Genomic DNA, 27,094 nt, shown 5'->3' with positions numbered 1-27,094 from the left:
TAAGAGTCATATCTGCCCAGGGATAGAGGAAAGGGAAGAAGACTGCAGCAGGCAGCCCATTCCCAGGAACAGAAGCCCTCCACCGCTTCTACCAAGTTCTCAGCATGACGCTGGGACCGTACAGGACCCCTGGATCCTACAAGTAGTATCCAAGGGGTACAGATTGGAATGTCGAGAAGTTTCCCCCCTCGCAGGTTCCTGTAGTCTGCTGTACCAATGTCTCCCTCCGACAGGGAGGCAGTATTGAAAACAATTCACAAGCTGTATTCCCAGCAGGTGATAATAAAATTACCCCTCCGACAACAAGGAAAGGGGTATTACTCCACACTATATGGTGGTACTGAAGGCTAGGTGAGACCTATTCTAAATCTGAAAAATTTGAACACTTACAAGGGTTCAAATCCAGATGGAGTCACTCAGAGCAGTGATAGCAAAGAACAAAGGGACTATATGGTGTCCCGGGACATCAGGGATGCTTACCTCCATGTCCCAAAATTTGCTTTTTCTCACCAAGGGTACCTCAGGTTCGTGGTACAGAACTGTCACTATCAGTTTCAAGACGATGCCGTTGGATTGTCCAAGGCACCCCGGGTCCTTACCAAGGTAATGACCGAAAGGAGGATTCGTCTTCAAAGAAAATGGACGACCTCCTGATAAGAACAAGGTCCAGAGAACAGTTGGAGGTCGGAGTAGCACTATCTCAAGTAGTTCTACGACAGCACGGGTGGATTCTAAATATTCCAAAACCGCAGTTGTTCCGACGACACGTCTGCTGGTCCTAGGGATGATTCTGGACACAGTCCAGGAAAAGGTGTTTCTCCCAGAGGAGAAAGCCAGGGAGTTATCCGAGCTAATCGGGATCCTCCTAAAACCAGGAAAAGTGTCAGTGCATCATTGCACAAGAGTCCTGGTAAAAATGGTGGCTTATTACGAAGCACTTCCATTCGGCAGATTTCACGCAAGAACTCTTCAGTGGGATCTGCTGGACAAATGGTCCGGATCGCATCTTCAGATGCATCAGCGGATAACCCTATATCCAAGGACAAGGGTGTCTCTCCTGTGGTGATTACAGAGTGCTCATCTTCTAGAGGGCCGCAGATTCGGCATTCAGGATTGGATGCTGGTGACCACGGAGGCCAGCCTGAGAGGCTGGGGAGCAGTCACACAAGGAGTGTGATCAAGTCTGGAGAATTCTCTCCACATAAATATACTGGAGCTAAGAGCAAATTTATAATGCTCTAAGCTTAGCAAGACCTCTGCTTCAAGGTCAGCCGGTATTGATCCAGTGGGATAACATCACGGCAGTCGCCCACGTAAACAGAAAGGGCGGCACAAGAAGCAGGAGGGCAGTGGCAAAACTGCAAGGATTTTTCGCTAGGCGGAAATTCATGTGATAGCACTGTCAGCAGTGTTCATTCCGGGAGTGGACGACTGGGAAGCAGACTTCCTCAGCAGGCACGACCTCCACCCGGGAGAGTGGGAACTTCATCGGGAAGTTTTCCGCATGATTGTGAACCGTTGGGAAAGACCAAAGGTGGACATGATGGCGTCCCGCCCGAACAAAAAATGGGACAGGTATTGCGCCAGGTCACGAGACCTTCAGGCGATAGCTGTGGACGTCCTGGTAACACCGTGGGTGTAACAGTCGGTGTATGTGTCCCCTCCTCTGCTTCTCATAACCAAGGTATTGAGAATTATAAGACATAGAGGAGTAAGAACTATACTCGTGGCTCCGGATTGGCCAAGAGGGACTTGGTAACCGGAACTTCAAGAGATGCTCACAGAGGACTAATGGCCTCGGGAGCTAAGAAGGGATTTGCTTTCAGCAAGTACCATGTCTGTTCCAAGAGGAACCGTGGCATCGGCCTTTAAGAAAGGACCTGCTCCCGCAGGGACCTTGTCTGTTCCAAGACTTACCGCGACTGCGTTTGACGGCATGGCGGTTTGAACGCCGGATCCTAAGGGAAAAGGCATTCCGAAAGAGGTCATACCTACCCTGGTCAAAGCCAGGAAGGAGGTGACCGCACAACGTTATCACCACATGTGGTAAAAATATGTTGCGTGGGTGAGGCCAGGAAGGCCCCACGAAAAAAAAAATTTCAACTAGGTCGATTTCTGCACTTCCTGCAAACAGGAGTGTCTATGAACCTCAAATTGGGGTCCATTAAGGTTCAAGTTTCGGCCCTATAGATTTTCTTCCAGAAAGAATTGGCTTCAGTTCCTGAAGTCCAGACGTTTGTCAAGGGAGTATTGCATATACAGCCCTTGTGTGCCTCCAGTGGCACCGTGGGATCTCAACGTAGTGTTGGGATTCCTCAAATCATATTGGTTTGAACCACTCAAATCTGTGGATTTGAAATATCTCACATGGAAAGTGACCATGCTGTTGGCCCTGGCCTCGGCCAGGCGATTGTAAAAATTGGCGGCTTTGTCTTACAAAAGCCCATATTTGATTTTCCATTCGGACAGGGCAGAACTGCGGACTCGTCCCCAGTTTCTTCCTAAGGTGGTGTCAGCGTTTAACCTGAAACAACCTATTGTGGTGCCTGCGGCTACTAGGGACTTGGAGGACTCCAAGTTGCTAGACGTTGTCAGGGCCCTGAAAATATATATATAATTCCAGGATGGCTGGAGTCAGAAAGTCTGACTTGCTGTTTATATTGTAGGCACCCAAAAAGCTGGGTGCTCCTGCTTCTAAGCAGACTATTGCTCGTTGGATTTGTAGTACAATTCAGCTTGCACATTCTGTGGCAGGCCTGCCACAGCCAAAATCTGTAAATGCCCTTTCCACAAGGAAGGTGGGCTCATCTTGGGCGGCTGCCCGAGGGGTCTCGGCTTTACAACTTTGCCGAGCAGCTACTTGGTCAGGGGCAAACACGTTTGCTAAATTCTACAAATTTGATACCCTGGCTGAGGAGGACCTGGAGTTCTCTCATTCGGTGCTGCAGAGTCATCCGCACTCTCCCGCCCGTTTGGGAGCTTTGGTATAATCCCCATGGTCCTGACGGAGTCCCCAGCATCCACTAGGACGTTAGAGAAAATAAGATTTTACTTACTGATAAATCTATTTCTCATAGTCCGTAGTGGATGCTGGGCGCCCATCCCAAGTGCGGATTGTCTGCATTACTTGTACATAGTTATTGTTACAAAAAAATCGGGTTATTATTGTTGTGAGCCATCTTTTTTAGAGGCTACTTCATTGTTATCATACTGTTAACTGGGTTCAAATCACAAGTTGTACGGTGTGATTGGTGTGGCTGGTATGAGTCTTACCCGGGATTCAAGATCCTTCCTTATTGTGTACGCTCGTCCGGGCACAGTACCTAACTGAGGCTTGGAGGAGGGTCATAGGGGGAGGAGCCAGTACACACCATGTGATCCTAAAAGCTTGCTTTTGTGCCCTGTCTCCTGCGGAGCCGCTATTCCCCATGGTCCTGACGGAGTCCCCAGCATCCACTACGGACTATGAGAAATAGATTTATCGGTAAGTAAAATCTTATTTTTTTTTTGTTCTCAAGCGCAAACCAAGTGTAATCTTTAAAGCAATGCAGGTGCGAGTCAAGGACAGGAATTGACCATCCTCAGAATACATGCCTGATATACCTGGAAACACCTCAGGGTTTGATTTCGGTGGGAGGGAAGAAAATGGATCCCTTGACGTCTAGTTTCCTGTCTGGAGGCGGGGAGAGAAGGGTGGCTAGAGAGAGTGCAGGTGATACAGTGATGTCAGCCTGTCCACACCTCTCCCAGTGCAGAGATCTCATGAAGTGAGGTGATTACAGAGTATTAGGGAAGGAGTGCAGCCTCCAATGTACACAGGATGTTTGATGAAAAGGGTCGCTTTGAAGGGTTAAACCGCAGGATTACTCGGCTGTTCGGTGAGTGAGATGTATTTATTCCCCCCTTCATTAGTATCTTTCCTGTTTTTATTATAGCATATAACTCAGATTTAAAAAATAAAATAAAAAAATGATACCTTTGTTCTTGGTAGCCCTGTCCTATTCATCTGGATGGCATATTCCTTTACACTACAAATTCTGTTTTCGGTTCCCTGCTTTCTCTCACATCTGCCCTGCATATATATATTCCCTTAAGCTGTAATATTGTACATTAGTGTGTGGGTTTTTGTTTTGTAAAGCTATATTGTCTGTCATTATTAGTTGTGCACTATATTATGCAGTGTATATGTTGGACTTTTATATGTATTTATTTAAGTTTGGGCTTTTAAATAAGCAGTTATTAGAATACATTATAAATCTATTCAGTCACTGAGGATACAGTAAGAAAAGCACAGGTTACGTTGCCTTTTACTGTGTATTTTAGTCTGTTTCACTTGCAAGATCTCTGTGTCTCTATAAACTATGAAATGGATTTCCTGCTCGTGGAACTGAAAGAAACACCAGGCTTCTATCCATTGTGGTTGTTGCGTTAGTGCATTGCCGGAAACCCTCTCCAGGCCCAGATAGATCCAGACCCACTCCAGTGCTCTATGATCACTGGCCCTGTATATGTCTGAGGTATGACACGCTGCACTTTGAATGAGGCTGACTATTGTGTAAGTGTTAATTATGCCCCCTTCATGGGCTGGCTCCACTTGCTCTAAAATCAAGCAATTGGAAACCCCCTCTAGAAATCCTGTATTTGCCCTGTGTAACCCTATTTACTGGTGACTTCTCTAACCCACAATAAGGGACGGACTGGAGCTCTAAAACAGCCCTGGCATTCTAGTGGCCATGTGCGCCATAGGCCTCGTGGCACGCCCCTGCGTCTCTGCATGCTGGGCGGCTAAGCAGATCACTGGGAGCTGGAACTGTTTGCCCAGCCCCTGGTTCGCAGTGTGCCATGCGGCTGAACCGAGGTGGTCAGCCCGATCCGGCCTAAAATCTTGGCCATCAGCCCTTTGCCAGTCCAGTCCAGCCCTGCCCACAATCACAAACTCTTTTTCAGCGGCTGAGGAGATGCCAGGCTGACAAGATTCCCCCCTCATTGATTTTGCTATAAAGATTTAATTGTGGCGTCATATTGGCAGTTTGAGATAAATGATTCTGTTGACGCAGATTGGATGTGTGTGGGAGCTGGATTTTGTTATAAAAGTTTTTTGTTTGTTTGCTTATGATCATTGTGACATGAGTTACTGATTTACATCACTGGGCTTTGGACAAACTATGCCTGGAATTTCTGCAATAGGTTTTTACATGTATGGCTATAAAATATGATCTACGTGAAAACACATGATTGGCAGCGACTGACAGAAACTAGTCCTGGTGGAAGTCATGCCTTGTATCCCAGGGAGCAATGGGACCGCTCCCTTGGCTGCAAAACTGATAACCTGGTGAGATTTGGGGACAAATATAGAACGTTCATTTGTAAACCCTCACTCCCATTGTGATAACATGGAGATTCATTTCAGAGTGTTTACTTGCTCTGTGACCTTTACACCCAGTCTCCATCCACACACACACACCTCCGACCTCCTCCCTGCTAAGCTGTCATATTGCTTATTGTACCATTTCCGCTTGTGAATAGCCGGATAAAAATTCTTACAACACACCTGAACACACATTTTATATGGTCATTAGCCTCTAGGTGTGTAGCGTAACTTGACTGAACAATTCACTTTAGAAATGCAGCCATGAGGCGACAGATACATGATACCTGTCACTGCTCAGCAAATGCCACTTTTGTTCATTGAGATTAATCGCCAGTCTAGGAAACTAAGTGACATTCATTGCCGCCACTGAAATTCCTCTGATATTGAAGGAATTTCACACTAGACTGCGCATTATCATACAAGTGTCATGCCGGCCATACACTAACGTAGACATTTGTTCACACACCGTTACATACTTCAGTACAAATGTTATGTTAGGCTACATTAGCTCCACATGTATATATTAATGTGTGGGGAAATGTATCTATGTATGTTTTTAGGGGTTGGGTATCAAATGCCGGCAGGCGACCGGCCGCAGCTTCCAGACAGTGAGAATCCCGACACCGGATGAGGTTAGTATTTTACTCCCCTCCCCGCCCCTAACCTATACCCTCCAGAGTTGTCGGCTAGGGCTAACCCTCCGGAGGTGTCGGCTCTGGCTACCCCCGCCTAGTGCCTAACCCTAGCCCCCACCCCGATACTCTCCTTCGGGATGCCGGCTGTCTGTGCCCCGGCACCAGTGTCTGGATTCCAGCGTTGGTCGCATGATTGCTGGCATGCCAACTGCCCAGACACCAAACGCATCCCGTTATGAGCATACATGTCATTTGTAGGATATGTTATTTTGTGTAAATGAGGGCAGAACAGTCTCCTAAGGAGTCGTGTCACCCAGGGCCGGATTAAGGTTTGCTGGGGCCCCTGCCAATAAAATTGACAATAAGATAAATTGGCAGTGTTTTTAGAAAATATGATATGTAAATGCTCCCAGCACCATAGCACACCGTCTTGCCCCCAGTACACATGCCACACAAATTCCAGGTCACATAAACCAGTGCCCCACGCTGGTGGTGTAGCTTTGTGGGGGGGGGGGGGGGGGGGCATGGGCGATCCCCCTGTAACTCCATTTCTTGTATCACCGTGTAACCTCTAATCTGGCTTCTATCTACGTCTCATGACTATTCAAATAAGCTGATTTCATTTCCTAAGAAAATTGACATTGCTTAAGAACAGAATATGTTGTTTAAACATGGAATGATCATTCTTCCGTCGTAGTGCAAGTTCTCTTCTCACATTCCTACATTTCAGTCACAAGCAAGAGAAATGGGCCTTTAATAGGGCAATAAAGGGCAACGTGGGTGACGAGCAAAGAGCAGCGACAGAATTGTACACTGTCTGCAGTGTCAGCCCACAGGATGGTGCTCACAACAAATGTACCCACAATGGCTGGCTTGTCTCTCTATGGACTTTTTTTGTAGAACATATCTAAGAATGGTTTTCCGTACCATAGAAAAAAAAGGGTGGTAATACAGGGTATCCGGATAGATAGACAGTGTCTAGTTAGACAACCAATAGATAGACACCATATGTTAGACAGACATTAGGTTGACCAGGTCAAAAGGTCGATATGAAAAAGGTAGAAGGTACAAAAGGTCGGCAGGGGCAAAAGGTCGACATGAAAATGGTCGACATAAAAAAAGTAGACAGTTGTGTTTTTTTTGTTTTTTTTTCTTTATATGTTTTTGGACTATTTCATACCTTCACTATCCATGTCGGCATGGAGTTGGTTATAAACCTTGCGGCGAGCCACCCAGCCCAAAGCGTGGCGAGCGAAGCCTTTCTATAACTGGGGGTTCCAGATGACAAAACTATCCACAAAAGCACAAAAATGCAAAAAAATAGTGTCTACCTTTTTCTTTTTTTTTGACCATTTTCGTGTCGACCTTTTTGACTTTGTTGACATTTTATACTGTCTACATTTTTTCATGTTGCCCATTTGACCTTGTCGACCGAATGTCTGTCTAGCATGTGGTGTCTATCTATCGACTATCTAACTAGACACTGTGTATCTATCATCTCACACCCGTAATACGAAGTGGAAAGCTTCCCTGTTGCGCAGATGAAGGGGAGGGGGGGAGGAGGGGTGTATATTCACCTGTATACTAAATTGTACTCATCTCTGCGCCCAGAGTGCCTCTATTTGTACACTTGGTTATATAGCAGTCATCATTATCTGTGCCCACAGCTTTATCCGTGGCGCAAAAGATTAGTCTGAAAATAAATGTAATTACATGCATAACTGGGCACTGCCCGCTGTCCCATCAGCACACCTCCTGCAAACGTAACCTATAAGAGAACGCTTGGTTACAAAACGGCTTTATTTTGCGCAAGTCTTAGCGTAGCCTGCGGTTTTTGTGCTTGGTGCAGGAACATGCGCAGAGGGACGCACACATATATGCTCTGCTAACGAACTTGTGTTCCTCTCCGCTTCAGCCCCAGGGTGTTTTCACTGTAATTATTTTACAATTGTGGCCTAATAGTAGCTACATATTTTACTCGCAGCAGTTTTTATGTACATAAGCAGTTTATAATTGCAGTGATTTTCATGACACTCTTTTTTTATTACTGTAGAGTGACATCCATGTCACTGAGGCACAGAACTTAATTTGTGCTGAAACGCCGTTCTAGCACTGGCCCTGCAGTTTTTAATATCCTCCCAGCAAAAGTGAAAAGATTCCCTGATGAAAGGTTACACTATTCAGATTTGTATGTATTTAAACCTGCCAATGAAGCACCATAGCGGTATTAGATTTCTGGTCGTATAATAAGCTGAATATTGGTCTCCTCCCATAAGCTTGCTGCATACACTCTGGGCAGATATTTAATTAAATTTAAAGCAAATACCACGTATAGTATACAAGTTTAGTTGTACTGGTCTTTGGACATAACTAGCAATTTTTGCTGTTTATTTCTAGGCTAAATTTCAGTAAATAAGGTATTGGTAAAGCAATTTTGCCTCTGACCAGTATTTATCAGGGGTGGCCAAGCTCGGTCCTCAAGGACCCCAAATAGTTTATGGTTTTCCTAGCCATCGATGGATATGTTAAAGGTGCTAGGTGACCTGGGAAATGTCAGTGAGTAATGAGTACACCTGTGCACCTGCTAGATGACCTGGGAAATGTGTCCATGAGTAAGGAGTACACCTGTGCACCTGCTAGATGACCTGGGAAATGTGTCTGTGAGTAATGAGTACACCTGTGCACCTGCTAGATGACCAGGGAAATGTGTCTGTGAGTAATGAGTACACCTGTGCACCTGCTAGATGACCTGGGAAATGTGTCAGTGAGTAAGGAGTACACCTGTGAACCTGCTAGGTGGCCTGGGAAATATGTCCGTGAGTAATGAGTACACCTGTGCACCTGCTAGGTGACCAGGGAAATGTGTCTGTGAGTAATGAGTACACCTGTGCACCTGCTAGATGACCTGGGAAATGTGTCAGTGAGTAAGGAGTACACCTGTGAACCTGCTAGGTGGCCTGGGAAATATGTCCGTGAGTAATGAGTACACCTGTGCACCTGCTAGATGACCTGGGAAATGTGTCTGTGAGTAATGAGTACACCTGTGCACCTGCTAGGTGACCAGGGAAATGTGTCTGTGAGTAAGGAGAACACCTGTGCACCTGCTAGGTGACCTGGGAAATGTGTCAGTGAGTAAGGAGAACACCTGTGCACCTGCTAGGTGGCCTGGGAAACAGGAACTGTGACTGGTCCTTCAAGAGAGAATTTGGCCTCTTCTGGTTTATAGTGTAAATTATGCATATTCTAAAATTTTCTTTCAACTTTTCTGATATATGGCATCATCCATTTGCACTTTGAGCATCTGATAGTGATCTCTTGTAAACACATTGTGCTTGCTGATGAGGGATTTGCACCTGATAGCCGAGTTCTGGAACGTGAGGAAGGAGGTGACACTTGGTGAGAGGGGACTGCATGAAAGCAGGAACAGTGGTCACACATGCGGTGTGAAATGTACAACTCTGTGTCACTCTGCAGGTGCAATCCACCTGTAGTTTCTACCTGGTGACACGTGTTGGGTTTTGCACCTGCTATGCTTTTTCTCCAGTTGACTGAAAGTTTTGTTTTAAAGTGAAAACAAAACGTTGGCAGACATTTATCTTTCTAAAGTGTTTATTTCTGCAGAAATAGAAATATTTGGCAGTGTAAATATACATAATATAACTCTCTTGCAATGTGGATATACACACAAAGATGGTGATTATTTAATAACCAGATGCTGGTAGTGTGCTTTAACATATAGCAACTGATCAGATATCTATATTCAGCCGCAGAAGTTTATTGTTATTTTAATGAAACCTAATATCTGATTGCTGGAATTGCAATAGTAAATCTGAACTTGTCTGATTATTGCAAAGTGTATTTGTTAGTATACACCGCACACAGACACGATTATTGTTTACAAACCTGTCGAATCTGCTCATCGGATCAGACCTGCTGCATGATATTTATCAGACGATGGCCCATTTATTGTGCTCATATAAGTGTAAACGTGATATGTCCGACATAGTTCATTCCAGAACGTCAGGTTTGATGATGTTTAGTGTGTATAATTGTTCCGACAGGAACATATACTCCAGTAATGTAAACACTGGGAATTGGATGTGACCGTTTCAACTCAGAAAATTGTGGATTGTGAGTAAATCTTTCTGGTGTGTACTGAGTTTAGATTACAAGATCCATCACTACAGTCAACTGCAATACAATCTATTTGGATGAAGATGTTCTGATTGGGTTATTGTGAAGTATCATCATCATCATCATCGTCATCCACACACTTGTTTATTATTTCGCAATGTAGTAAAACCTCATAGGACTGAAGGATTAACTTCTTGTAGTATGTGTGTATACATCTGAAAAAATGCTTGTTGGCATGGTGACAGATTTGTCCTGTTCTCTAGCTAAAATAGTTCTCTTTAATATCCAACTCTATTCTGTTTAAAATAAAATCTACTTCCAAAAAAACCCCTTTAAATGGAATAATAGAGTAATTACGATCCCATATCAAACCTCCCAACATTGGGCCTAATTTAGCACGTCTACGATCACTCACACAGACGTGCAGGGGGACGCCCGGCATGTTCGCCCCCCCCATGTCAGGCACTACAACCCCCCCCCTCCCCCGCACAAGTACAAAAGCATCGCACATTGGCGATGCTTTTGTACTTTACGAGCAGTTCACTGTCAGCGCAGCTCCTGCACGCTGGCACATGCTACTCGTCGCTGTGAGGGTTGCAGCAGCCACCACGCCCCACCACCTCCCCCCAACGGTCTAGGCACGCCTGTGTTGCCCAGACTGAGCCCCCTAAACGGCAGCCAAACTCCGCCATCCCGCCCAGCGACCGCCTCTGCCTGTCAATTAGGCAGAGGCGATCACAGGGCTGTTCAGACCTGATCGGCTTCTGTGCGAAAACGCACAGCAGCGGTAAGGTCTAAATTAGACCCATTGTCAGTGACTGAATCACTGCTGCCAGAGCCATGCACAACAGCCAACATGCCCGGCAGTCACCACTAAAGTCCTGACTGTTGTAGAGGTTGGACAGTCTCCACAAATTGGGCCCGGTCTATATAGGGACACCTGAGAGCTCAGCAGAAAACGCAGTGCAACTGGAGGCTACATAGTAAGCAGTCCCCCTAGATCAGCTGAGCAGAGTGCATGCATGCAGTACAGCACTGTGTATTTAGTAGGCTAGTCCAGTTGACTAGTCAGACATTAGGGCCCAGATTTATCAAGCCTTGGAGAGTGATAAATTGCATGGAGATAAAGTACCAGCCAGTCAGCTCCCAACTGTCATTTTCCAAACCCGGCCTGTAACATGGCAGTTAGCAGCTGGTTGGCTTGTACTTTATCACCGTGCAATTTATCTCTCTCCAAGGCTTGATAAATCTGGGCCTAGGTATTATATGGTGTGGTGAGTTATGTTATCAAATCCACATTTAATCCCCCCATTCGCTGCTATTTTGCAAAAGCTAGATACCTGCACACTGTAGGACTGTTCAGGGGGTGTGATAACTACGTGTCTGTATTACTATGTGAAGTGTCCTTTCCATATTTGTGTTATTATTGTATCGGCATCCATCTACCTGTACACAGCTATGGGATAGAGGGGTCCAGTATGATTTGCCGATGGACGGGAAATCGGTGGTCCGTATTCTGACAGCAGCATACCATCAATCAGAATCCCGACAGCCCCCCATTGCGCCCCCTAACCATCTCCTTTTCCAGACCCTAACCCTCCCTTGTGGGTGCCTAACCCTCCCCTGCTAAGTGCCTAACCCTAACCCCCTCTTCCCCGCTGCCTAACCCTCCTGCTAGATGCCTAACCCTAACCCCCCTTCTGATGGCTAAAACTACCCCCCCTCCTCCCCCTTCATTGTGGGACACAGTCACGTCCCACTGAAAGAGGCATCAGGATTCCGGGCATTGGTATTTAGACACTGGAATCCCGAGTCCTATCTGGATGTCGACGCCAGCGTTCCTGCTGCGGACGGGATTCCGGCATCTGTGTTTCAAGCGCCTGTATCCCATCCATTCGTATCTTGACTGCATCCCGGATAGAGAGATGTTGCCATTGCAGCATCTATAGATTGTAAGCAGGGCCTCCCTACCTCTATGTCTGTCTGTTTTTACCCAGTTTTGTTCTATTACTGTCGTTCGAATTGTAAAGCGCAACGGAATATGCTGCGCTATATAAGAAACTGTTAATAAATAAGTGTACAGGCATTAGTAATATTGTACAGTATGTAATCATGTTGATCCAGGGTGACACACAAGCCAGCGTTTCCAGAATAAATCCTACATCGCCGTCCCCGGTCTGTCCCTGGGTATGTGCATCTGATTGCACATAACAATTCTATTTAGACTATGAACCATCTGTTATAAGTCAAAACATCTTGAAGCTATTACTGTAATTATTAATCTTCCTTTCTGCTTTCCCCAACTCCCACCCTTCTAGCATTCCTTACGGATAGTGTATTTCAAAATTATATTTAATGACATTGTACTATTCTAGAAGCTCATAAAATTGATCTACTGTGCCCTGTGCTCGTTCTGTGGCTTAGGGGAACAGATCTCACTACAACCATCTCATCAGACTGTCGCTTCCTGGCAGGAAGGACAGTGTCCCATCTCCTCTCCACAGCTGACACCTCGGAATGCCTTGGGCAAAGTCAGCAACAATAGGTTCATTTGAATGTGTATTGGGTTGTACAGCTTGTGTGTAACCCATTCATTTAGCCACAGAGTCTCGGTTCTTTATATTTCTTTTTCTTCTAACATATCGGTGTCTTTTCTTTTGCACTTTTGTATGTTTGTGAACCACAGTTACAAATGCCATCAGGGTTTTGCATACACTTAAATGGAGTAAATAATAGTAGGCCTAATTCAAGGTTGATCGCAAAAGCAAAATCTTCCTCTAATGGGCGAAACCATGTTGCACTGCAGGTGGGGCAGATGTAACATGTGCAGGGAGATGTAGATTTGGGTGGGGTGTGAAATCTAAATTGCAGTGTCAAACTAAAGCAGCCAGTGGTTACCCTGCACAGAAACAATATAACCCGTCCAAATCTAACTCTCTCTGCACATGTTATATCTGCCCCACCTGCAGTGCAAATGGTTTTGCCCATTAGAGGAAGATGTTGCTTTTGCAATCAACTTTGAATTAGGCCCAGTGTGTCCTACGTAGTTATTGGCTACTTTTATAAAGCACCTTTTGTTGTTTGGCCAGGCCTGCCATGTCTTGTGTTCTATGGGCTCTTTTCAGCCAAGATGTATGTGTCCATGCCTTTGAGTGGATTTGACATGTTACTGCAGTGTCCACATCCACCTATCCTCAAACCGTGCCAAATAGCACCATTTAGCGCACTTCGACAAAACACTAATACTTAGTAGTGTTCATTCAAGCATCCTACATCTGTCACATCCTTTGCGAGTCCTCTTTCCAGCTTGGAGTTTAGCTCTGGGCTCTGGTGCTTCTAGCACACTCTGGTCTGTATCCCAGCACTGAAATATAGACCAGAGCAGTGGTTCCCAAACTTTCGTGAGTCACGGCACCCTGGAGTATCAGATTTTTTTTTCACGGCACCCCTAGGCCACAAGTTTCTTATTGAGAAATTTAGAAAGAAATATTAGATTAAGTAAATTATGTTTATATGTCATCCTTAGGGTCAGTTATGTGGTGAGGGGCAAGATTAGCTTCTGTTTGGCCACATATTTTATGATTGGCAGCCACCAGCACTGGTTTTGCCTATTACATTGACAATAAATAGTTTGAATTGGTCCTTGACCACCAACCTGAGGCACCCCTGCAAGTGTCCCGCGGCATCCCAGGGTGCCACGGCACACAGTTTGGGAACCACTGGACCAGAGTGTAATAGAAGCACCAGAGTAGGGAGCAACACTCCAGGCAGGAAAGAGGAACTGCCTGGCTTGTAACAGGTGCAGGGTGCTAGAATGAACACTACTAAGTACCTAGTAAATAACGCTGGTATGTACCTAGAGATGCAATTAAAATTGCAAGGAACAGCTCTCCCGAAAGAGCTGTACTTTGCGATAGAAGGACTACCGGGTTTAGGCCCATGGGGTCCTTTTTCCCATGCGCAGATAGACACGCTGGCAAAAAGAAGCCCAAAGACTTCTATTGGGTAACGCCACCCACCAGGTTCACGTTCTGCAATGTATCGCATTTCGAAGCTTGGTACATATGGAAATGCGGCTAACACTAAGAAAACTGCATTCTCTAAGTTCTGGCTGCATTTTCATGATTAGTACAACCCGTCCTATAAACAAACAAAGATTAAAAATTGAGAAAAAAGTGCACAGCGCAGGAATCGGGCTAGGCATAAGCTATTATCTGTAGTTTAGGTCTCCTTTCCAAAGGCCATTCCTTATTGGTAATGTTATAGTTTGGTTTGGTCCAACAATGACCAGTATTGTATTTTATGTTTTATTTTATTTTTTAAACCAAGGTTTCTCAGTTTAATTTCTCAAGTAGTGGGTCATGTTTTTTGGATTTCTGTAATTATGCATAGGTAAGATAATCTAATTGACAGGTCAGTAATTATTCAACCTGTTTCCACGGATAGAAATACAGAAAACATGACCTGTTGGTAGTATTTGAGAACTGGATTTGAGAATCACTGCTTTAGAGCAAACATGCGGAATCTAAACAACCACACCTGGTGTAATTACTTAAGCTGCTCATAGTCCATGACAGAAAAGAGGAGGAGGATGATAGAGGGTATGCATTCCAGAAAAACATAATACAAATACTGAAGGATAGTTCTCTACATCCTTAATGCCTTCACAAAGCAGAGCAGACACTGCGGTTACCTACAGGAAGCCTCTTATTCCCACTCAAAGCAACTGATGTTTCTACTAATGGGAGAGAGGTTCAGGGAGACACTGGTCCTCATGTTAATGCAGGAACAATGCTGCTGGCTTGGAATGTTGACCTTTTGTATAACATGAAACAGGAGTTCATAGGTTAGTTCTCACTTGTCTACAGGGCAGCGGCATGGACTGATCTGTGCCTAGTGAAGTACTTAGGTGACATATTTTGTGACCTTTTAAACTAATGCATTGGGGAAGTGACATTGCCAGGTTCTTTTACAAAGAAAACTCAAATAATGTTCTTAAGTGCTGAGATAGGAACTTACATCTGATTCCCTGAGATAGCCAGCTGATCTTTTTAATTAACTTGCTTTAGACCTTTTCAAGAAGTAACTACAGATGGATTATATATAGAGCCTAATTCAGAGTTGATCGCAGCAGCAAATTTGTTAGCAGTTGCATACCTCCCAACATGACCCTTTCCAGGAGGGACAGAATGCTCTGCTCCTGAACTTCCCTCTTAATGTATGATTGCCATCACCTGTGCTGAAACAACTTTCTTGTCCACTAACCCAGGCATGTCCAAACTGCGGCCCTCCAGCTATTGAGAAACTACACATCCCAGCATGCCCTGACACAGCTTTAGCATTCTCTGAGAGCAAAACTGTGTCAGGGCATGCTGGGATATGTAGTTTCACAACAGCTGGAGGGCCGCAGTTTGGACATGCATGCACTAACCTGTTCAACACAGGTGCCGGCAATCATAAATTAAGAGAAAAATCCAGAAACAGAGCATTGTGTCCCTCCTGGAGAGGGTCATGTTGGGAGGTATGCAGTTGGGCAAAACCATGTGCACTGCAGGTGGGGCAGATGTAACATGTGCAGAGAGAGAGTTAGATTTGGGTGGGGTGTGTTCAAACTAACTTGCAGTGTAAAAATAAAGCAGCCAGTATTTACCCTGCACAGAAACAAAATAACCCACCCAAATCTAAAGGGGGGTACTCACGGAGCAATCGCTGCTTAAAATCTAAGCAATCTGACTAGATTGCTTAGATTTTAAGCAGGGATCACTCCGTGTGTACCCCTCACAGCGATAGCGATGCGCAGCCCCGCGCATCGCTATCGCTGGTGCTAGATTGGCCTGTAGCAGGTCGCTTACTTCACCCGCTGGGTGAAATGAGCGTCTCCCCCTGCACGCTCAGCACACATCGCGCTGAGCGGTGGGATAGATGTGTGCTGAGCGGTTCGCTCAGCACACATCTCTCCCCAAATCGGGCCGTGAATACAGCCCTTTACTCTTTGCAAATGGGATGTCTGCCACACCTGCAGTGCACATGGTTTTCCTGAAACTGCTATCAAATTTGCTGCAGCAATCAACTCTGAATTACCCCCATAGAGCGGTAAGGAAGGCACACTTTGTCAGTGACTTATCTATAATAACAATGGCTATTGTAATGCTATTTAATTGCTACCAAAAACTTTTATTTCCTCCACCCCCCCGCCCCACCTGTTGACTGGACTTGAGCTTTTGTTTGTTGTATCTATGCTATAATCTGGTTTATTCTAATTAAGTGTTTACCCTGGAATTACTTATTTGATGTTTTTATTTTCCCAGAATCCCCCAGGCTGTCGGCTGCCCCTTCCAGCAGCAATGAGAAGTTATCCAGCTCTCCATCATTCTGTACTGAATGTTATGACTCGGATCGGCCTATAAGTGTCATCTCTTCAGCATCCTCTGGCTCACTCCGAGAAGGCCGTGAACTCTATGAGAGCACCAGCAGCAGACCAGTGGGAGAGGAGCAGTCCGATAACTGGTCGTCCGGTGTAGACATGGAGTTGGTATCTACTGCTGCTGGGAGTCTGCAGGCCACCTACCGGGAGAGGCAGAGTGGTTTAAAAAACACCCACACCACTAACAGCAGTAACGGACGCAGCCGTCTTGTGTCAAGGTCCCTTTCGCCGTTCGGAACCAAAGTTAGTGCTATCACTCATAAACTGAGCTATGTGGAACGTGTAGTGCTGGAGCTTATAGAGACGGAAAGGATGTATGTCCAGAATTTACGCAGTATTGTAGAGGTAGGTCACAGGTAGCTCTACAAGCCTTCTCATCCTATGAATTTAGAATTAAGACCATTTTTCAACAGACAGCTCCTGTTCTAGTATTTGGCATTAAAGATGCTTGAAAATCTAGAATTTACGGTTTGCTACTCACGCTGAATGTGTTATTTCGAATTAATGTTTAAAAATAGTTTACATGAGTTTTTTTTTAAATGATACAGTATTTTAACATGTTTATGGTTTGCTATTCCCCATTTCAATACTTTATTAAGATTTGCAAGACTAGTCCCTTCCCAAGAGACCTGTTTGTTTCTCCAGTAATTGGCTGAGATTACTGTAGAACTCCTGGGTGTCCTTGCTCTCCATATTTCACAACGTTCTCATATAATTAGATGGGCAACAGCAGTGTGGTGCGACGGTCATTGGCGTATGTATCATTGTTGCAGGGTGCTGTGCACACAGGCTCCCAAGTCCAAAGACGCAGCAACAATGTGAACTGCATGCATCTCCTAATCAGGCGGGTGTGGTTCGTTTTATCGACAGTATCTAGGTCGACAATGTTTATGTCGACAGTCACTAGGTCAACATGGATGGAAGGTCGACATGTGCTAGGTCGACAGGTCTAAAGGTCGACATGAGGATTTTTTTTTTTTGGTGTTGTTTTCTTCGTAGTGTGACCGGGATCCCAAATTAGTGCACCGCGTCCCCTCGCCATGCTTCGGGCATGGTGCCTTCGCTCCGCTACCGCTTCGCTCGGCACACTTTATCATTCCAATTGTAGTCCACGTGGATCGTTAAGTATGAAACCCCCCCCCAAAAAAATTTTTTTTTTTAAACTCATGTCGACCTTTAGACCTGTCGACCTAGAAACCCTGTCGACCTTCCATCCATGTCGACCTATAGTGGTCGACCTAAACATTGTCGACCTAGACACTGTCGATCTTCAGACCGGATCCCAATCTGGCCCCCTATTTGGTATTTGTTCATTGGGTAAGACTGAAAAGCATATGAAAATTAAAATCGGCTTGGGACTAATTCGGTTTTCCATTATGTGATTTTACGACCTCTTGCAGAAGGTCTGGAATAGAAACCAGTATGAGGCTGGAATTGTCTTCCTATAGCCTTAGAATAATAAGCACTTGCCCACCTTCCATCACTTTGTCATTACAAAGGAATGCTGATTCCCTGCAGACCCCTCTGGCAATAAGTTAATTAGACAGGATTTATACAATACAATGTGCACAATTGTGACCTCTTTTGTGACTTTCAGTTACTTTTTTCATCCTCTCTGCATTGTACAGTAATCACCTTTTTTTTTTGCATCTGGTCTTTTCTTTATTTTACTAGTCAACAAATACACTTTATGCAGCCTCACTGATGCTTACATACAGTATATGAGCCATTTATTTACTACATTGTGGTGTTTATTTCCTATAACCAGAATTTAAAACCACAGCGAATTAATAAAATAAGGGAGAAAATTTGATTTACTGCAGACTGTCATGATAAGGACTTGTATTTATCTCAGTAATAAAACCCATGACCCGAGGAATGGTGCGCAGCTAAACCGATAATGAGGCAATAAAAGCAGCACCATGAGTAATACATGAAATGTAAGTGCCTGTGTTTCGTTCCTCTAGGATTATCTGGGAGGCATCATTGACCAACCAGAGCTGCCCATGAAGCCCGAACAAGTCAGTGCTCTCTTTGGAAACATTGAGGATATTTATGAATTAAACAGGTGAAGCATTCTACATTCATCTATCTGTTTAACCAGAGTCTGTTTCCTGTATTCATAGATAAAAAGTAATAGGTCATGGAAAAACTGATATTTTGCTAGATTTTGGGGGTAGGGGTGTGGTTGCACTTACCTTTCTCGGACTTTGGGACTGAAATGTTGCTATGATTGACAGCATATTGATAATCAGCCACTTTAAAATATCCTCTAGTTTCCCGGCCTCTCACTGTTGCTGGGAGCGGCAGCTGTTATTGATGGAACAACTGATAAGTTGATGTGAATAAGCTGTAAAACACAAATGTATTAAGTGGCTTGTGGGAATATATTCTTCTCCTTGTTTGAATGCTCCAATGGATGTTTTATACCTGCGAGTTTGAATTATATAATGTGCAGAATCATCTATTTTTATTTTTTTGTATTACATGATTGTTCATGATCACACTGTATTGTAGTTTACAGCTGTTTTACATTAAACAGAAAGAGTAATCTCTAAAGTTCACAATATAGGGTTTTTTTCATAAGAAAGCATCTCCCGCCTTATTTTCATGTGGAATCAGTAGCGGATCCTGCCACGGGCAAGCAGGACTTTTGCCCGGGGCGCCGCCTTCTGGAGGGCGCCGGCGCCATCCGGAGGGTGCCGCACCATGGCAAGATCCGCTGCTGCTGTGCCCCCCGCTGCTCGCTCTGTCCCGCTGCCCCCCGCTGTGAAGGAAACCAGACGCTACGCGTCTAGTTTCCATTGGTGGAGAGGACCTTTACTGCGCGGTGCGCGATGACATCATCGCGCACCGCACATCATTTCAGCGGCTCTACTTCTGTACAGGGGGCGTAACTGACCACACCCCCTGTATGAAGCCATGCCCCTATTGCCCACCCGGGGCGCTAAAAGCCCAAGAACCGGCCCTGTGTGGAATCTGTATAAAGAGTTATCAGAGCTAGGAGAGAGCTAAAGTACCAATCCGCTTCTAACTGCCATTGTATAGGCTGTGTCTGTAAGAGGAGCTAATTGGTTGGTACTTTCTCTCCAAGGTTTGATAAATCTTCCCCCTTGTGTGTTACCTCAAAATCTTCACAGGAATCGCTGCCATTTTATGATCCCTGCAAGAAATAGATTTTGTATACTGAAAGTAGCACCTATTTTTACAGCTAGTGCAGCAGTCCAATCGAGTAACCTGATTGCCCCCCCCCCCCCCCCCGTAGATTCAATGATTCATTGTCATCGATGGTCTATACCCAATGTTGAATACTTGTGCCCTTGATGGGTGAGTGCCAGATGGTTTCCCTCCACCAGTGGTACAGAACCACCCAATGGCTTTGGAGTGGGTTTTTTTACGGCAAGTTGCAGGGCATGGAGCATAGCTCTGCCCCCTGACTCAAATGAATCCCGCCCCAAGGCTCTCATTGGCCCATAGCAGCCCAATGAATAGTAAAGCAGCAATGACCATCGGTGGGTGAAACAATCGATTGGTTCTCTTTGCAGATGGTTTTATACCATCAAGGTTGGTTAACCATCAATGGTACCCTCAGTGGCAACCATCGATGATTAGCCCACTGATGGCCAGCCCTACCATAGATTACCCCTCAGTATAAAGTCTGTCAATGCAGTTTCCAATTTCTTGTGTAGTGACACACATCTTCCTAACTGTGCATCTGTATACTGATGTCTTTGTTATTTTCACGGAGACTGAGTGAGCGTTCCGTCTAATCTACAGGGGAAATATTACAATGTTATAGTGAGAAAAAAAACTGTGTTGTATCTTCATTTGTATGTGTGCTCCAGACTTCTTGAACCATGGAAGAACTGCATAAATCTGAAACCTTCAATTTGCATCAGCATTACCCAAGACATTCAAAATGGTTTAGGTTTATTTTATGCATTTAATAAGGTTTTGGTGCATTTTATTTCTTAAAAAAAGAACCCGTCACAATCCAAGGTACAAAATTGCCCTGGTTCCCACTGCGCATGTCGAAGAGGGGACAGACCATTTAGCCAATTTATAGATGTGATCTCAGTTGCTAGCACAACCTTCACATTTGCCAGTGAACTGGGGGAATTAAATTATGCATGATCATTTTTTGCGAGAAAAAGACAGGCTTTACCACAATTTTTTGCTCTATTTCCCCTCCCCCGTAGGTCCAGGAACTATGGGGGTCATTCCGAGTTGATCGCAGCTGTACTAAATTTGGCACAGCTACGATCATGAACTCAGACATGCGGGGGGATGCCAAGCACAGGGCTATCCCGCCCCGCATGTCAGTGCCGGCCCCCCACCCCGCAGAAGTGCAAAGGCATCGCACAGCGGCGATGCCTTTGCACTTCGAGTAGCTCCCGACCAGCGCAGCTTCAACGTGCTGGCCGGGAGCTACTCCTCGCTCCCCGTCCCACAGTGGCTGCGTGTGACGTCACGCAGCTGCTGCGGGCCACTCCCCGCATGGTCCGGCCACGCCTGCATTGGCCGGACCGCACCCATGAAATGGCGGACAAACGCCACCATTTTGCCCCCTCCCGCTCATTGACCGCCTCTGCCTGTCAATCAGGCAGAGGCGATCATAGCGTAGCGACGGGTGGCCATGCGCCGGCGCACTGCGGCGCTGGCGCAGGTGCATTTCTGACCCGATCGCTGCGATGCAAAAAACTGCAGCGTGCGATCGGGTCAGAATGACCCCCTATATCCAGGAAACTGGGTGGTGGTTTTTGTTTTTTGCAAAAAAACAAATCAACGGGCTTTTATTGAATAGCCCCGGGGAAAAATGGTCAAAAAAATCTCAGTAAAGCCGGGGGGGTTTAATTTTAATTTATTTATTAACAGTTTCTTATATAGCGCAACATATTCCATTGCCCTTCACAATTGGAACAACAGTAATAGATCAAAACTGGATAAAAACAGGCAGACATAGTGGTAGGAAGGCCCTGCTCGCAAAGTTACAATCTGTAGAATGTTTTTTTTTTAAATTATGCACAATTGAATTGACTCCCTTAATATACAATACAACATGCAGTATTACAAATATATTCTCCCCTGTAGCGAGTGCCACTATTATATTTACTATCAGATAGCAGCGCTCTATAGTGATGGTCATTCTATTTGATTTCATCTTGTAGTTATATTCACTAAATACACACAAAGTATATGCACACTTTTTTTTTATTAGCGTATAGTCGCCTGATGTTCTGATTTGTGTGAATGTTATGAGCAGTATTTTACATAACCGTGAAGTCTAAATTTGTATGGTGTTTTGGTTGATGGGCATCTGTCCTCCAAGCTAATGTTATCTAAATTCTTTTTCTATTGTATTTGTCTCAAGATGTCCAACACTAGTGAACTGTTGGCAGGTATGTTACAAGGGTAACACAAGTAATAGAAACAGAGATAAATGCATGTGTGTGCGGGTATATCATATCCTGTGTTCTGCATGGGCACTCTAAATGTGACCGGTCTTGTTTTACATCAGTATATGTATTTTCTATTTTGTGTGTGTGTGTGTGTGTGATGAAGCATTAAGTCGCGTGTCCTGTTTTTGTAGTGCATTTTGGTTACACACTTAAGGGCCGTATTCAATAGCTGGCGAGTCCTTTCCGACGAAAAGGTGCAGACAGCACTCTATTTAGTGCCCGATAGTGTCAATCCAACTTTTTTAAACCCGTCGGGTTTGGCCCCGCTTCCACCAATGCACGCTGAAGCCGCCGATCCATGTGGATTTTCTGACTTCTCGGAACTAGTGAGCCCGGATAGAATAGGTTGGAACCCCTTCTGACCTATTCCAGTCGGAAACTGCCATCTTTCCGTGAAGACGGCAGTTTCCGACTCTAATTGAATACACCCCTTAGTTGTGTGGTTTTTGTTTTTTTTTCCTTATTTTTGTTTGTTGGTATCTTTTAATGCACATTTCGTTTTACATAATGTTAGGACTCCCATCATTGGGGGTCATTCCGAGTTGATCGCTCGCTGCCGTTTTTTGCAGCACAGCGAACAGGTTACTACTGCGCATGTGTATGCACCGCAATGCGCAGGCGCGTCGTATGGGTACAAGTGGATCGTTGCTGGGAAATGGATTTAATGAAGAATCCATTCGCACAGCCAATCGAAAGGAGATTGACAGGAAGAGGGCGTTTGTGGGTGGCAACTGACCGTTTTCAGGGAGTGTTTGAAAAAACGCAGGCGTGTCCAAGCGTTTGCAGGGCGGGTGTCTGACATCCATTCCGGGACCAAAAAGACTGAAGTGATCGCAAGGGCTGACTAAGTCAAGAGCTACTCAGAAACAGCAAAAAATGTTTACGTCTTGCTTGGCTGCACACGCGTTCGCACACTTGCAAAGCGAAAATACACTACCCCGTGGGCGGAGACTATGCGTTTGCATGGCTGCTAAAAGTAGCTAGCGAGCGATCAAATCTGAATGAGGGCCATTGTGATAGGAAAAACTACAATATGTAAAAAAAAACTTCGTTTTTGTTCCCCATTATCAAAATCTTGTGCATGTCCATGAAATCACTAACCTGGACAGATTCTACCAGTACAGAAATCTGTGCTCCTCTCCAAATGATAAGTAGTCTTATCTGCTCATGTTAATACCTGCGGTGGGGTGAAATGAGATCGCGTGGGTGCTGGATGCCGCCCCCAGTCTCGGAATTTTGTATTTACAGGGGTAATCGTTTACAAAGTATGGTTTTTCCAAGTGATTTGCCCCTTTAAAAAAAAAAAAAAAGTCAGAGATCGTTCGGCATCCTGCACCTCCGGTGATCTCAGGTTACCCATTACATCCTGCCCGTAGTCAGCAGGTCAGTTACTTTTTGGGAGATTTATCAAATCTTGGTGAGAGATAATGTACCAACAAATCAGGTTTAACTGTCATTTTACAGGCTGTGTTAGAAAAACAGCAAGCAGATTGAGTACTATGAGCGACATCTATACTTTATCTCTCTCCAAGATTTTATAAATCTCCTCTTTGAGTGCTCGGGAATTCCAGTGCTTGGCGCTTGGAGATAGGAGGGTGTGCAGTACGGAAAGTACCGCAAATTCCTGAGACTTTCCGCATTAATAACCAATGCAAGGTGACCCTTGATGAAGGTGATCCTTGTTTGATTACTACATACTGATGTGTAGGTACATTGTATGGCATTAGAACAGGCCTCTACAACATGTGGATCTTCAGGTGTTGCGTAACCACTAGGCCCAGCATTATCTGCCAGTTTCACAGGAACCATATTGCAACACAATTTTTTTTTTTTTTTACAGAATCCCAGAACTTTAAGTTGTTTGTCTGTCCTCTCTATGACTAAGACTGCTTCATATAACCACGTCCCATCTATCCCTGTACATGATATCTTTGTCAGGGTGATACTTCACAGCAGTCTGTGTGGGACCAGTATGATTTACCAAAAATCAAAATCCCAACAGTCCAAAATACCGACATTTAAAATGTCGACAGGTCAAAAAGGTGACACAAGTTGTGTTTAAAAAACAATAATAATAATTGGTGTGCATGTCGACATAGGTCGACATGGCACCGTATAAGTGTACCGTGTCCCCTCGCATGGCTCGCCGTGCTTCGGGCACGGTGCCTCTTTACACTCGGCACACTATTACAGTATATTCCCCCTCCGCGTCCACTGGGGTGGTAAAGTATGAACAAGTCTGTTTCAATGAAAAAATCTTGAAAAACTCATGTCGCTTTTTTGACCTGTTAACATTTTAAATGTCTGTATTTTGACCATGTCAGTATTTTGACCATTGGTCAATGGTGTCGGTATTTTGATTGTAGGTAAATTGACTGCATCCCGTCTGTATATAGCCATGGAATGCAGTAGCACTGACCTCTGCTGACGACCGGCTTTTCCTATTGTCTCTTCTGCGCAGTGAACTTCTCCAAGACCTTGATAGTTGCAGTGATGACCCTGTAGCGGTGACCAGCTGCTTTGTTGAAAAGGTAAGGATTGGATCAGAGATGCATGCAGGACTATTTCTGTTACTTCTCCAGGCCTAAAGGTGCATACACACGCTGAGATCCTTGCTATGCCCGATTTTCCACTACGCGATTTCCCTTGAACTCCCCCAGAGCCCAGATAGCACAGATTTTGACTATCTGTGCTTTTGATGTTGTCTATGTACGATTTTAACTAAAACCCCATACACACTAGAAAGTAAAAGATCTCGCTCAGAAGTGACGACCTGAACGAGATCTTTTACAATCTCGTCTAGTGTTTACACTCTGTCGCACATCGTTAACGACCCACTACTTCATCTGAACTTGTACAGACGAGGGAGGTCCTCGTTAATGACAGCCATGCTTGTGTGTCGTTGACCCCCCCGCCGCCGTCGCTCCTTTCACTGCTGTCATCGGCAAGTGTGTATGCACTTACCGATGCCATCACCCCACCGATATTGGCAGCGGCGGGGGCTTGGCTAATGTTTACTGGCCGTAAGTGCCAATTTTGACCCTACTTTGTACTAGATAGTCAAGACTGACTTACTTGCACAGTCTATCTTTCCTTATGATACCGTTTCCGTGGGAGTGCGCATCCGTATCGCAAGCTGCCTAACACAGTGCGATTTGCACTAACTTTCCTCGCGGTTTTGACTATATATTTAAAATCGAAAGGAGAAATCTCACCATGTGTACGCATCTTCAGACTCTGTTCATATCTAGTATAGGTTGGTAATAAATGAATGGTTCTTTCCATATGCTTGCTCCTGTGCCCTAATGAGACAGCAATTCCTCTTTATACCCGGACATTATGTTCTATATAGTAAGCCAGCTTCTTTTTTGCTTTTTACTATCCTAGTTGTGACTGCATAGGAAACCATGGGGTAGATGTATCAAAGCTTGACCAAAGAAAGTGCCAGCCAATCGGCTTTTAACTGCCATGTTACAGGCTGTGTTTGAAAAATGACAGGAGTTGATTGGTCTTTCCACTTTATCTTTCTCCAAGCTTTGACAAGTCTCCCCCCTAAATTGGATTTCATGGAGAAAAGCAAAATTAAATGATACCAGATTGTAGAATGCTGTTAAGTCCTTCATAAATATTCTACTGTATTTTCAGTACCGATTAGTAGCCATGAATTTACTCCTTTCATAAGGTGTTTGCACTTTAAAAATAATTGTAATTAATAGCCACAAGCTGCTGAAATTAGATGGGTACCTTTACCGGTTGCTGTATTCATGTGGGCACTGGCACTTTCATACAGCCTGCTCATTACAGCATATTATTATTATTATTATTATTATTATTATTATTATTATTATTATTATAATACGGGAAGTTATTTAGTAAAATATATTTTGAAAGTAAAAAAAAGTTTACTTACTTTGCTATCGTTTTATATATAGAGCCACAATGTTGCAATGTGTGTGTGTGTGTGTGTGTTTGGGACCTTTAGATAGAAACCTGCCGGCGCATTTGGCGCCGTGTTTAATTGTTGCCCTTACATGGCAGGATTCTGCAGCCTGTAACTTTCTCCTATTATTTCCACAGAGCCAGTACTTCGATATTTACACCCAGTACTGTAACAATTACCCAAAGTAAGTCTGTTTTCTTTGCATGGGTACGCTTGTATCTTTTGAGATGCACTTTATTCTAGTATTTCCTGAGATTGCTTTATGTCTTATTTATGGATATGCTTTAGTTTTCTTTATGGTGGTGTGTGTGATCTGAACTTAATGATACCCATTGATAATTCATTTTCAGTTTTGTTGCATCACTTCTTGGTGCATGCTAGTAAGAAGATAACTGCTACCCACTTATGTCATTGTGGTCATCTTATGGCTGTATTATAGGGCCCTAGCACTGGTATATTTATAGTGGATGCAGTGTGTGCGGTGCACACGGGCCCCCGGTGATCCAGGGTGCCCACACCAAAGACCCTGCACCCATACATAGAAATACTTACCCTCCGGAGTCCCGCGGCGCAGCAGCAGCACTGCTAAATCACTGGGAAAATGACGCAGAGCCATTTTTCTGGTGGTTCACGCATGCACAGTAGCTAAATCGCTGGAAAAATGTCTACACAGCGCTGCCGGCTAGAGACGCCCCTGGGCCCTAGCGATGATAAAAGGGTCTGGATCTCATGCAAGAGGGCACTGGTCTCTATGCACAGCCCAGGCAGCATCACAAAACATGTGACTACACGCTACAATTCCGTTCAGATAAACAGATTGTTGTCGCCAGTGTTGGATTGGCCCACAGAGGTATAGGGGAAACCCCTGGTGGGCCTTACTGCTTGTAGGGGCCCACCTCTCCTCTAGGGATCAGGTTGCAGACTGAATTATACATTGCATGTGCTACCTTATGCAGCATGGAACTATGGTATATTTTCTACAGTGCATTTCTGTTATTAACCTAGTACATGATCATGATGCACTAGCAATATTTACAATATATGTTTATCAAAGGTCCCAGACCATGCACACTCTAATGATTAGTCAAGCCTCTGTGGCAGCTGGTCACACCCCTCTGGAGACTGGCCACA

The 27,094-nt window shown here is 44.7% G+C and overlaps 1 protein-coding gene across 1 annotated transcript in view; it reads left to right on the top strand.

Annotated features, from left to right (window-relative positions):
* The window catches only part of PLEKHG3 (pleckstrin homology and RhoGEF domain containing G3), a 231,815-nt gene that overhangs the window by 176,280 nt on the left and 28,441 nt on the right, over positions 1-27,094 (top strand). The window contains exons 3-6 of the mRNA XM_063947498.1: positions 16,449-16,909; positions 18,532-18,632; positions 24,485-24,554; positions 26,101-26,147. Coding sequence (XP_063803568.1) covers positions 16,449-16,909; positions 18,532-18,632; positions 24,485-24,554; positions 26,101-26,147 — 679 coding nt within the window. The remainder of the gene's footprint in view (positions 1-16,448; positions 16,910-18,531; positions 18,633-24,484; positions 24,555-26,100; positions 26,148-27,094) is intronic.

This window comes from Pseudophryne corroboree, chromosome 12 (assembly GCF_028390025.1).
Source record: "Pseudophryne corroboree isolate aPseCor3 chromosome 12, aPseCor3.hap2, whole genome shotgun sequence".
In the NCBI taxonomy this organism is placed as follows: domain Eukaryota; kingdom Metazoa; phylum Chordata; class Amphibia; order Anura; family Myobatrachidae; genus Pseudophryne; species Pseudophryne corroboree.
Note: the sequence above shows the minus strand (reverse complement) of the source record. Positions and strands in the feature narration are given on the sequence as shown.